This window comes from Eucalyptus grandis, chromosome 1 (genome assembly GCF_016545825.1).
Source record: "Eucalyptus grandis isolate ANBG69807.140 chromosome 1, ASM1654582v1, whole genome shotgun sequence".
NCBI classification, from domain to species: domain Eukaryota; kingdom Viridiplantae; phylum Streptophyta; class Magnoliopsida; order Myrtales; family Myrtaceae; genus Eucalyptus; species Eucalyptus grandis.
The window spans coordinates 37,786,226-37,799,638 of NC_052612.1; the positions used below are offsets into that span (position 1 = coordinate 37,786,226).

Consider the following 13,413-nt stretch of genomic DNA (forward strand, 5'->3'; position numbering starts at 1 on the left):
CTCTGTTAATGAACGTCCAATCGAACTTTTAAGCTAGGTATTCTGGCAATCGAAGCTTATCTTTTTTATGAAGGATAAGGTTATGGTCGGAATTATGAAAAGGTTGGTAGCACGCACAGCTGTCGCAATGAATGATTGGTCAATCGATAAACACCGAGTCTTGTCAAAAGATACTTTAATCAGTCCAATGAAGCTCTGGTTTTTTCGTACCTTTCTTTTCGTAAAATCAAAGTTGAATTACATTTCATTGGTTCCCGTCTCATTTCCATCTCACCTGCCCTCCCCCGAGTAAAACCCAGAAAGCGAGCCGGTGGGCCTGCTTGTGATATGAATACGCGAATGCACGACAAAGGAACAGAGTCGGAATGAGAAAAAGGCGGGCGCCGAAAAGTCAAAATTTATTATTCATGTCCAGGATGCATTCGAACGTGGCTCTGTCCGTAGGGTTCTTTATTTCTTTCTCCATAGAACCGAGGAATCAGTCCGCATAACCTTTCGTCTTATTCATTCATGAGCACAACCAAGACATGAAATTGTTCGTAACGAAGTGAGTTTTATTAACGAGAGCTCCGATGACACATATTCAACGGTAATTAAAGAAAATTTATAAATTTCACTAATTTATTTCTCATATTATATTCTTCCAATCAATACTTTTGGGCTCGACTAAAAAAATTCCAAAAAAGCACAAAAAGAATTATTTGAAATTTTTTTGAGGATAAAATAATTACCTCAAATTCGGAGTTCACAAAAATTGATGACATTATCTAAAGGTGATCCTACATTTTATGGTACTATTTTATCAATTATTTTGTAAATAAATGGTTACCATTCATTTTTAGCTAACACAATTGTGATTTGCAAGCAGAAAGTTGTTTGGTCTATTCTTCGATACAAATAAAATCCAGGTAAAATAATATTTGGTCTCTATTAGGGGTGATCGGGTCCAAGGTGGGTAGGGTCTAGACCTGGACTCTGTACCCAACCCTGTTTATATTGAACCTTGTATCCGACCCACCTTGTTTTTCCAGTTCGGTTCCAGGGTCAATCATGTTTCCATTAGAACTTGTTTTGCAATCTATTGATATCCTATACGACTTCGAATTTTATATTAATACGCAAAAAAATAACTTAATCCTCCTAATTTGTGTCGAAACATTAAGCACTTGTAATAAATAAATACATAAACTTTTTGACTAAATGAAAAATTAAAGATCCACAGGGCTAATTATAATAAATGAAATTATAAGACAAATAATTAGCAACAAACATGGGTCTAATATTAGTCTTATTCCCACAACTACTACATAAAGCTACTCATTCATGCAAGCATAAGTCCTACTACAAAAGAGAAACTAGGCGAGTCAATCCACGTGGTACACAAGAATTTGGCGGCGATGAACACCGTCCATCCGTCGAACGGTGGGAGAGGGAGCCAATGAGGGAGGGAAGCAAGTGAGGAAGAGGAACAACGAAGGAGGAATGCCATGCATGTTTGAGAGAGCCAATATGAAAAACATTGTGTAATTGTGCGAGTAAGAACAGAAATAAGAGGAAAAAATAGGGTTGTGGACCTATACTTACAAAACCGATCCGGGAACCAATTCCTAGGTGGGTAATCAATTGGACCCGGTTCCCAAACCGGTTTAAACCGGTTCCAAATTTTGAGAACCTGTTTCCAAACCGGTTTCAACGGGAATTGGTTCCCCATCCTGTTTTCCGGATGGGCCGGTCCGATTGCACACCGTTAGTCTCTACAATTTTGAGGGAGTTCAACTTTTATAGTGTACTCACGACCAAAATACTCAAAAATATACAATAAAAAAGAATGAGAGATTTGAAATGAGGCAAATATATGACCAAAGTATTCATGATCGGTTCATGGACCCACCATCCCGGGTGAGTCCAAGATTAGATGGGCCAGATCTTAGTTTAGTTTCGTTCTCGATTTAATAATTCAACATCCTAAATCTCCCTTCCGAATTACCGCAATGTTTTCGTAGGTTTGGCCATTAGAGGTAAACATGACATTTCCCTTTGATAAATATAACTCTCTCGACCACAAGAAATGATTAATTATACAAGGTGTAAAAGCGAGGGAAAATCAAATGAACCTAAGCTATTTTTGATGTTATGGGGACCGTCTATATCAACGTGTATCATGTGAGCACGCCACAATTATTTGGCCGACGTAAGGTATGCCGAATAGGATGCTTCATACCCACTTTCCAAACCATTATAAATATGCACCGTTCTTATATTCTCGAAGTTCATAAGCAAGAAATTGCACTATAGAGTTGAGAGACTATAACTTAGCACCATGGATATGGTGAATGGAGAGATGGGAAGCCAGCAGCTACTGGCTCAAGCTCACATATGGAACCACATCTTCAATTTCATCAATTCCATGTGCTTGAAATGTGCCATTCAGTTAGGCATTCCCGACACCATCCACCACCATGGCCAACCTATGAACCTCGATGCCTTAGTCTCTGCACTTCAAATTCACCCCTCCAGAGCTCACTGCGTCGACCGCCTCATGCGCATCCTCGTCCACTCCGGATTCTTCGAACAGAAGAAGCTCGCGCCGGACGGTCGAGGCGCCTACGTACTCAATCGCGTGTCCAAGCTCCTCCTTACAGACAATCCCTGCAATGTTGTGCCGTTCGCATTGTCCATGCTCGACCCTACTCTGATAAACCCGTGGCATGGCTTGAGCGCGTGGTTCCACAACCGCGTCGACCCAACGCCATTCGAAATGGTGCAAGGGATGTCGTTCTGGAGGTATGCTGGTCAAGAGCCGGGGCTTAATCGCTTATTCAACGATGGCATGGCTAGCGATGCTCGATTGGTGGCTAGCATGGTGGTTAACGAGCACAAAGGGGTGTTCGAGGGAATAACCTCGTTGGTCGATGTAGGCGGAGGAACTGGAACAACGGCCAAGGCCATCGCGAACGCCTTTCCGCATATGGAATGCACTATATTTGATCTTCCGCATGTGGTGGCCAATTTAGAAGTTAGCGAGAACGTGAGATGTGTTCCTGGGGACATGTTTGAGTCCATACCACCAGCAGATGCAATAATATTGAAGGTACAAGTTAATCAAAAAATTAAGATTCAGCTACTTCTCCTTCAGTCTAATCTTATCAAGAATAGCCCCACGTTTTTCATGTAAAGGATTAGTTTAGCTGTTACAAACACAAGCCATCCTAACGTTCAACTTACATAGGAAATCTACGAAATCACATGTGAACAATATATGGACAAAATGACAGACTGATGGATTATTTTAATTTATATGCAGTGGATACTCCATGATTGGAGCGATGAAGACGCTGTGAAGATACTGAAGCGATGCAAGGAGGCCTTAGGCAAGGGCAAGGGCAAGAAACAGAAGGTAATTATAATTGACATGGTGATGGACAACACGAAGAGCGACAAAGAGACGGTCGAAACCCAGCTCTTCTATGACATGTTGATGATGACCCTCGCGTCGGGAAGGGAGAGGAATGAAGCAGAATGGGCTAAGCTCTTCGTCGCTGCTGGCTTTGGGGACTACAAGATCACCCCTGTACTTGGCTTGCGATCTCTTATTGAGGTCTACCCTTGATGATCGATTGTCAATATTTGCCAATTCATGCTCTAGTTCTTATAGCTTGCCGTAAGTCAAAGATCGATAGTAAATAAGGCTAGAGAAAGCCACACACATAAAAATACATATTTCAGCAAGGGTTTAGAGATGCAAGAGCATGCGAGAACCGCGTGATTAAATCGCCCATTCACATAATCATATTCAGCAGTTGAAGCAAGTGGATGTCGTTTGAATCGATTGCAGTGTGATCCTTTTCTAGCTTCGAACCTCAGACTTTTACATCTTATCGTTAATTGATTTTAGTACAAATATACAAATGTGTAATTCCGGCGTGGCAATTCCAAACTTTATTAGCCATAATTCTTGAAATGTGTGGACTTACCAAACAATTTGTAAGGAATGTTCGCAATGTTAGAGGCAAGACCAGTTCATAATATGGATCTAGATGATAATTTGTAGTAAACTGATACACCTTTTACATTCAAGCGTCCAATCAAATCTGCCACAGCAACTCCTTAAATCAATTTAACGAGCTAATTTTAATATCTAGAGCAATTTGCTTTACCCACGCAATCGCTAAACAACATAGCTAGAAGTTTGAATTATCAAAATTAGACCATTTCACATACATTTATGCTGCAAATACATGCAATATAATGACGACGACGACGATGACCATAACCGCCCATTCCACAGCATGTCAGTAACATATTGCACTATATCTGCAAAGGGAGCCCTGTCGCGACCAAATTTTTCAAGTGTAAACTACCTAAGGTTTGGCTAATGGATTGTTAAGCCTAGACTTAACTCGGGTTCTCCTAAGCCCATACCAATTCGCGACTTAGGTTCAAGTTATTAACATGCGATTGATTTTCAATTAGGAGTCGCCACTAATCTATTTTTGATGGGTCGATTAGAAACCTAAGTAAAGTAACGGAAGATTCACTTTACTCCTACAAATCAGAGATTTATAAGTTCGGGGACTTGATTACGTTAGATTTCGCTAACGCCCTTTCGGTACATTTCTTTTTATTTTGAAAAATGTTTAGCAAACAGTTTGGATTGATTTTAGATTTATTTCCCTAACATGTGAGGTAATCATGCGGATGCGCAAACCACCAATTTAACACCTAGATAAGCAATAAATAAATTGCAAAAACTTACCTCAAAGCAATGAGAGCATCTGCAATGTTAAATTGAAATCCATATCAACAACCCTAGATATGGTTTTTAATTAACACGCAATTTCTTTTTTTTTTCACTTAATTAATGAAAATCATGCAATATGCAATGCAATATTAACTAAATGACATAATTCTAATATCATGCAATTTATAATTAAATGGAACTAACAACGATCAATAAATGACGTGTATTTCATGAACCTAATTCTATATGACATGGACATTTTTATTTTCCTAACAAAACATGCAATTTATCTAGGAGAAATTATCTACCTATAATTGATAAACATGCAATCCTAACATGCAATGACGTGCAAAGAATGCCATAATTCAATATGATATATGCATGATGATTTTTTTGTGTTTTTATATTAATTTCGAAATTAAAGTTTCACATGCAATTCAAATAATGATAAAACTAATATCCTAAATGAATGTGCTTTCTTTTTATTTTTTTTTGCAAAATTCGAAATAAAATCCCTATTCTAAATATGCAATATAACAAGAGATATTCTAAAACCAACCTAATGCTAATTCAAATTTTTTTTTTTGGATTTTTCCTTTTAAAAAATTAAAATTGATTCAACTAACATGACGGTAAATCAAATAAGATAGGATCGATATCCACAAATTGGCGAACCATATCTCGCGCATGAGATCGGGTTGGCTAATTTTAAATGAATCACGAATCAAATCTCGAGCTTGAGATCGGATTGGCAATTTTTCAAACGATTGCGATTGCGAGTCGGATTTCGGGCGCGAAAATCGGACTGTCAATCCCAAATTCCAGAGGCAATTTCATGTCGAACATCTCATCCTTACACTAAGGAATAATTATACTAAAAAAGAACAAATAAAGTAAAATAACCAAAATAATAAATAAGTAAAATAGGATAAATAAATAAAAGAAAAAAATACCTAAATTGATTTTGCCTTTTTTTTTTTCCAAACAAGACAAGCAAACAACGTGGTGGTCCGCCGAAGGTCGGTGAGGGCGGCGGCGGGCGCTGAGCTCCGGCGAGGGGGTCCAGCGGGCGGCCGGAGGCGCAGCAACAAAGCACGGTGGTGCGAGTGGTCGGCGGAGGAGCGACCGTAGAGGCGGACCGGCGACGAACGAACCAGAGTAGGTCGGGGTTGTCGCGGGTCGGCCACGGCGCCGTCGGGCGGAAGCGATGCAGGGGCTCAGGCAGCAGGACGTCGAGTGAGCAGGTGCGGGCGGTCCTAGCGTCGCGATCTGCAGCAGTGGTGCAGAGCAGATGGGCTCGCGGACCGGTGAGCGGAGGCGTCGGCGAGGCAGCAGCAGATCAGGCAGTGGCGGAGACGCGGCAGAGGCTCGGTGAGCGTGGCGGACGGGCCTTGCGCGGAACTCGGGCGTCGTGGGCGGAGGTCTCGAGGGGCCGGCAGACACGACGGGACGGAGGCGCTGGGTCGTGGCAAAGTGGCTCAGCAGCAGCGGCAGCTTCGCGGATCGGTGCGGTGCTCGCTGGCCGTCGGAGTCGCAGTTGAGGGAACAGATTCGCGAGCGGACGGCCAGGCGCGGGCTGGGCGAGACGGGCTGGGCCGGGCACGGGACGGGCGGGCGACGGACGCCGGATCGGCGAGGATAGCTCGGGATCTCGCTATAGAAACGTATAGCAACGGCGGCGAGGGGTGAATCGAGTGCCGGTGCTTGGGCGGAAGGGCTGAGGTCGCGGCTGCACAAGCGTCGGTGACCAACGAGGCGGAGCGCGAGGCGACAACGGCAACGGACGCGGCGGGGCGGTGACTCGCGGAGGCGCCGCGCGGCGATCGGCGTGGCGAAACCTCGAACGGCCGGGGGAAACGTCTACGGAGGCAAGGGGAAGAAGATGAACAGGACTTTCAGCTTTTTCCCCTTTTCCTCTCTTTCCTGTCTTCTCTGTCCCCACTTTTTCCTTTTCTTTTGTTTGCTTTTGTTCTTTTACTTTTCTTTGCTGCTCCTTCAACACCCCGACGAAGGAACCAAAACCCAAAGGAAAAAGTTTCTTATCCTCTTGTGTTTAAGGCCTATTTGGTTGTGTTTCTTTTTCTTTTTTTTAAACACTTTTTTCCTTTTTTTGTTCTTGAGAACAAAAAAGGAACAGAAACGCGTTTGCGTACATTTCTATTCCTTTTTTGTTCTTTTGTTCCTGTGAAAAAAGAAATGTAAACAAGAAACACAAATTTTGTATTTCTTATTTCGAAACACATTGAGGAACAAAAAAGGAACAAAATTGTGTTCCTTTTCTATTTCTTGCTCCCTTCGAACACCGCCTCTCTCCCCCTGCGACGAGCTTCTCCTCCTACGACGAGCGACAAGCGACGAGCGTCTCCTCCTACGAGCAGAGAAGTCCATCGTCTTCTCCGGCGCCGACAGTGGCCTCTGTCTCGATAGCCGCTACTCCTTCACCAGGTAAACGTGGTCACTGCTCCTCCTTCACTGATTGTCTTCACTTCGGCGAGAGCCACCCCTCGCAGATTTGGGCGATGGCTGGTCGAAGCTCGAGTGTGAGGGCTCGCTTGAGCCAGCGCTTGCCCAAATCTGCGAGCCGCTTGCTCGAGCGAGTCTCGCAGATCTATACCAGCAGGCCTACACTCACCCAGATGAGCAGCTCGCTCGCTGCTGCTTAGGCTCGAGCGAGAAGAGCAGCGAGCGTCGCTGCTGCTCAGGCTCGAGCGAGCAGAGCAGCGAGATCATTCATACTCACGGTGCGTTTGATTGTCCTTACAATAGGGTAGAAACTTTTCTTGATGAACTAGTTTGCGTGATGAGTTCAGACACTGTCGAACACTATCGACAAGTTCGAAGATTGATCACGCATCGATGATGTTTGCTATTTGCTAATACTTTCTGTAATGACACTTCCAGTGTGTTTTGTTATAATGTTGTGTTATTTGCTAATTACAATTGTGACACTTCCAGTGTGTTTTGTTATAATGTTGTGTTATTTGCTAATTACAATTGTTGTGACACTTTCTAACATAAGTTCTTTAAAAATTATCAGTGGAAACCAATCATACCACAAAACTCGAACTCCATGGAAGAGTCGGTATGGTCACCATGCGATTTTGGACACTCAAAGACAATCCGGGTGCGGTACCATCCAATGGTGAGGATCGGTATCAAATGTTTGAGTAAGAACTTCAATCAATCTTTTCCTTTAAAAATTAGATGACATTCCTTTTTTGGGAAATTGGGGTTCTAAATATGTATCGTGCAGCAATATAGTCCTGTCTTTCTTGCTTCCATTTCAGTTTTTGCAAGAAAAGCATACAGAATGTGAAGGATTTTCTGCAGCAATACCGTGAGGGAAGGAGGCTGGCTGGCTACATCATGTACAGGACCCACTCGCCATGTTCTATGAAGCTGTGTGCGTCGGAATAGATTTCAATGGCAATGTAAATGCCAATTATTTTCAACTACCTCGCCTCCGACTGTTTTTGGTGATGCATAGCCATTCTCACTTCTCCATGTCACAACATTATAAGCCTCACATAGAGAATCGATTCAAGAGCCCATCGATCTTTTGAATAGCTGGAAGCGGTAGAATGCTTTTTGTTTATTGTTTTGTATTTTCGTTGCTTGAAGAGAGAATCCCGGGCAACAGAGACAACAAGCCAAAACCTAAGAAACGACAGCGAAGTCTCTTAAAACTGGGCTTGCATTGTTACCTTTTCTAGAATTATTAACTGTATGTGTGTCCTGTACAGCCTTTTATGCTACGATAAACAATCATATTTTCTTATCTCTTATGACTGTTATAAATGGAAGCGATATCCGGAGTTCTGCTTTTTCACCAAATTATCATCGCAAACAGTTTCATGTGTGGATTCTTGAAATATAGATTACTCCGTCGTCTTTATCCTCTAGGACTTGGCCTTTAGAATAATGATCTGGTTCAACGGACGTCACTTGTATTGCACTCATTTTTTCTTCCATTATTCTGAAACGGCTGTATTTATGTGCTGAGATTAGTGCGAGAGAGGGAGAGAGCGGGAAAGATGACCGGCGGATGTCGGAGGTTACTTCCATCTTCCGATCGAAAAGGCTTCGAAAGATTGCATTGTGTCCTACCGTTGTCAAGAAAATTTGCCGAAAAGGCGGAGTGGGGCGGTGGCCTTATAGAAAGGTTACACTCCCTTTCGTTTCTCTCGTTCTCGAATTGAAATTTGCCCTTCCAAAATTTTCCACTTCAGCCAAATCTTTAGTTTCTGCAGATTCAATGTATTGAGAGAAAGATCTTGGAATTAAGGGAGCAGCTAAAGAGAGAAGATGAACCGAAAAGGAGTCGCACCCAAGCAGAGATTGACGAATGGCAACGAAATTTGGACAAGATCCGCTATGGAGTCGCTAGAACAGACTAGTACGGCGTTTACTAAGTTGGATACATTTTATATGCTGCAGAGACTTTGAGACCTTGATGAGTCATATACTTTCGTCTTTCGGCACATTTTGGTTTGTGTACAGTGGTGCTGTGAGCAAAGCGAGGACAAAGACGGATACTCTTTCTTGCATTATACACTTACATCTCGTGATCAGAATTTCTTGTTGCCTCGAAAAGAGATTATAATATTTTTGTGTGAAATTCTGTACGGTCTCTATATGGCTGTTTAGTGCGAGCACAAATTGGTGATCTATTATTATAATTTTAACCTAACTCAGACCGCTCGCTTGTCATTATGATAATGAGAATTCAAAGTCAAGTTTACACTTTATTTAAAAAAAAAAAACAAATGGGAAAATTTTGGTACAAACTTAAAAAATTTCTTCCGACTAAGCAAATATGATCAAGTTTAGAATGTTTGTTTTCACTTAATATGAACAAAATTAAATTGATGAGCATTTCATGAGAATGATAATTCAATACCAAGTTCACATTTTATTAAAAAAAAAACAATTGAAAAAAAATTGGAACAGAAATTTTGTACATTACCAAACGTGTTTTTGTTCTTTTTCTATTCCAGAAACAGAAATTTTTTACAGTTACCAAACGTGTTTCTGTTCTTTTTTTATTCCAGAAACAGAAATTTTATACAGTTACCAAACGCGTTTTTTTGTTCAGAAATTGTTCCTAGGAACAGAAACACTTTTTTCTATTTCTGTTTCCTGGAACAATTTTTAAACAGAAACGCAAACAAACGCACCCTAAATTTCTGACCTGAAAGACGAGAGGAACCCTAAACGTGCGGCCGTGTCTTTAACGTGTGGCCTTCTCCTCAAACCCTACGCATTTAATCTATTTATAGACCATGGTTAGGGTTTTAATTTTTCCAAATCCGTATCCACGAAAATTCCTTTTTCCAAATGCAATATTTGCTTTAGGATTGCAAGAGGATTCTTCTAAAATTTGAAATCTCGCACAAATCAATCCGTAAAATCTTTCCGATGATACGGGTTTGGGTCGATTTACTTCTTTCGTGGGCTTAGTCCAATTCACCAAATTAATATTTTGAACCATCAATTTGAACCCATTTGTCACCGGCCCAATGTAAATGCAAATTAAGAAATAAATGCACCTCAAACTATATGCTATGCAATTAACTATTTTTTTTAGAAATAAAATTAACCCCTAATTTTTTAATGCAATAAATGACTAAGCAGGTCGTCAAAATTTAGGTGTCAACAAGCCCGAGAACATTTGAAAGGATTGTCATAGTCCCTTAACCTTTGATTCGAGGCAGATTCCATAGATTTGATTGCAATAGAAGCATTCGCAATTTGTTTTTTGTTTGAAACAAACTAATATTCATTGAACTAGTGGAATAGGAGAACAACATCGATTTAGCATCTAAATTAAGTGAATTCTAAAGGGGTCGAGGAGTTTGAAAAGCCAATTAGGATGGAGGGACCCTAATCTATGGGCTTTTGCAATTCAATCGACACAAAGATTAGCCTAACAGGGACAATAGATAGCTAAAGCCTATTTTTAAGATGGTCAAAAGGTCCGAGCATTCCTCTATAATCAATCGGAGAGCCTTTGGCCCAATAAGTACTAAACAAGTGATAGATTATTGCTTGAACCCGGTGAATATCAGTCTAGTTCCTAATTTTGCATGTGAATTCATGCACTTTGATTTTCGGGATTGGACATATATATGTTGGCAACAATAATGTCACTGATATGAGCATATCGGCGATTACTAGCTCCTATGATTCTAATACACATTAATTCTCGGGCCCCGCTGTTATCCGCTACATTCAAATGGCTTTGAAGTTGAATCATATCATTTTTGAATATGTTCTTTCAATGTTAATCCAAAGGGCGAAGTAAAAATATATATATATATATTGTTTGTCAAAAAGAAATCTGCAATTTTTTTTTTATCCCCAAGACTTCCTTTCTTTGGTTCTACGTTCTTATCCCGAAATAATAAATTGAGTTCGTATAGGCATTGACGCCGCTATTGAAATAGCCTTTCTGGCTATATTTTCTGCTACTTCGCCCATTTCATAAAAGTATTCGACCTGGTTTAACGACACTACCCAATATTCGGGAGATCCTTTACCCGAACCCATGCGTGTTTCCGTAGGTCTGCAAGTAACTGGTTTGTCTGGAAATGGGCATCCTAGGACCAACATAGCTAGAAACTCGAACAAGTTGGAGAAGAATACAAAGATTTGTATACCTGATCCATCATTCTTTATACGAAATGACAATGATCTGATGCTTAGAGGACGATCCGACACTTAGATTCTTCTCCTCTATGACCCTCGGTTCCTGGCTCAATGAGACTATCATTCACAGTTTGTCTTATGTGAGGTGAAAGAAAGTTCATAGAAGAATGAGGGCTAGAAAAGGGACCTTAGCAACATTTATAAAGTTTTGGACAGACTCTCTCATCACGGACCGGGCCCAACTCGGCCCACATAAGTCAGACCCATATTCGATTATTAAGAAAATGTTATGTCTTACCTTATTAGATCAATCCCGTGAAATGATAAATTACAATATTAATTAATGTAACTCAAATCAAGAAAACACGTATATTCTCCCACTTTTGCTATATTAATTGAGATTGTACTGTATGTGCGCACATTTATATTGGTCTAGTGACAATTCTTAATAGTCAATCATATCCCATAAAATCACAAATACCGAATCATGATGGTAATTGCATATACCCACACAGAGCCTTCCATGGTCATATGTGCTTTCAATTTACTAAAATAGATTCAATATGGTTGTGTGGCAAACGGATAACACTTCATAAAGAGTAATACTTTATGTGTATTCTCATTTGTCAAATATTATTCCCTTACCTTAAGTGTCATAGAAAACTGAATATGCCACTAGAGCATATCCTTATGGTTCTAATGAACCCACATATATTTTATCTTTATGATTGACCTTTCTTTATATGTAATTAAGACATATGCTCAAGGCTGATAACTGAATACCCACAGCCTTCACTCAAGGCTTACAAATACTTTGAGATTTCCATTATATACAATCAACTCAATATGGTGATCACACATTCATGAACACTTTATTGAATGTGTAACATATATAAGCTTTATTAGAGCAAAATCAAAATAGCTCTTACTAAACAGTAGCATTCAATGATATTTTTCAGCCAATGTTCATGACTTGTTATTTAAATATACAAGGGTGAAAGTCTTTAGTTAGCGGGTCTACAACTATATTATCTGTGGAAATATACTTTATTGTAACGTCACCATTCTATATTGTTCCTTTATCGCCAAAAACTTAACCGCCACATATCTAGACCCCTTAAGACCTTTATTGTTGTTCATAAACAACTCTAAAAAGTTATTATCTCGATACAACCATTTGGGTCTATTTATAATATCAAATATGGTCAACTTCTTAATGAGGCTATGAAGTCAAATATCTTGAGTAACAGCTAAAAAATATGTTACAGACTCCGTTTTATACGGTAGAGGATAACATAAGGTTATGTTTATCGCTTTGTCATAATACTAAACATTTTGCTAATATAAAGATATATTTCGTTGTCAACTTTTTATCATCCTTATAACTAGTAAAATATGCATTTGAATACCCTATTAACTCTAGACCCTAAACATGTTTTTCAACATATAGTTTTATTGTCCTTTTCAATATCTCAAAACCCTATTGGCAACAATTCAATGATCATGTCCTAGACTTGACTGATATCTACCTAAAAGTTTTGCTGCAAAAACAATATCTAGCCTAGTGCAAACTTATGCATACATAACACTTCTAAGTGCATTAGCATAAAGTATATTCTTCATTTGGGTTTTCCTAAGATTTGAATAAGGACAATGTCAAAGATTTAATCTATTAACCTTAACGATTAGAATAACTCCCAGTTTGTTGAATCTTTTCAAAATGCAATCAACATAAACAATTTGAGAAAAATCTGACATACGACGAGAAAGTTTCCTACGGATTTTGATGTCAAGGACAAAAGACACCTAACCAAGGTCTTCCAAGTTAAAATTTCTTAACAACATCTGCGTTTTCTTATACAATAATTCAATGTCACTACTCACAAGTAAGATATCATTTACATAGAACATGAGAAAACTATATTTTCTTCCACTGACCTTGTAGTATATACATTGATCTATTTTATTTTCAATAAAACTAAATGAAGTGACAACACTATAAAACTTCAAGCATCATTATCTAC

At 39.8% G+C, this 13,413-nt stretch overlaps 1 protein-coding gene across 1 annotated transcript; it reads left to right on the top strand.

Moving 5' to 3' along the window:
* Window positions 1-2,289: 2,289 nt before the first annotated feature.
* Window positions 2,290-3,850, top strand: LOC104429802 (trans-resveratrol di-O-methyltransferase). The gene is made up of 2 exons (XM_010042610.3): window positions 2,290-3,091; window positions 3,305-3,850. Exons 1-2 carry the CDS (start codon window positions 2,321-2,323, stop codon window positions 3,608-3,610), a joined length of 1,077 nt encoding a protein of 358 aa, XP_010040912.2. The 5' UTR covers window positions 2,290-2,320; the 3' UTR covers window positions 3,611-3,850.
* The last annotated feature ends 9,563 nt before the right edge of the window (window positions 3,851-13,413 follow it).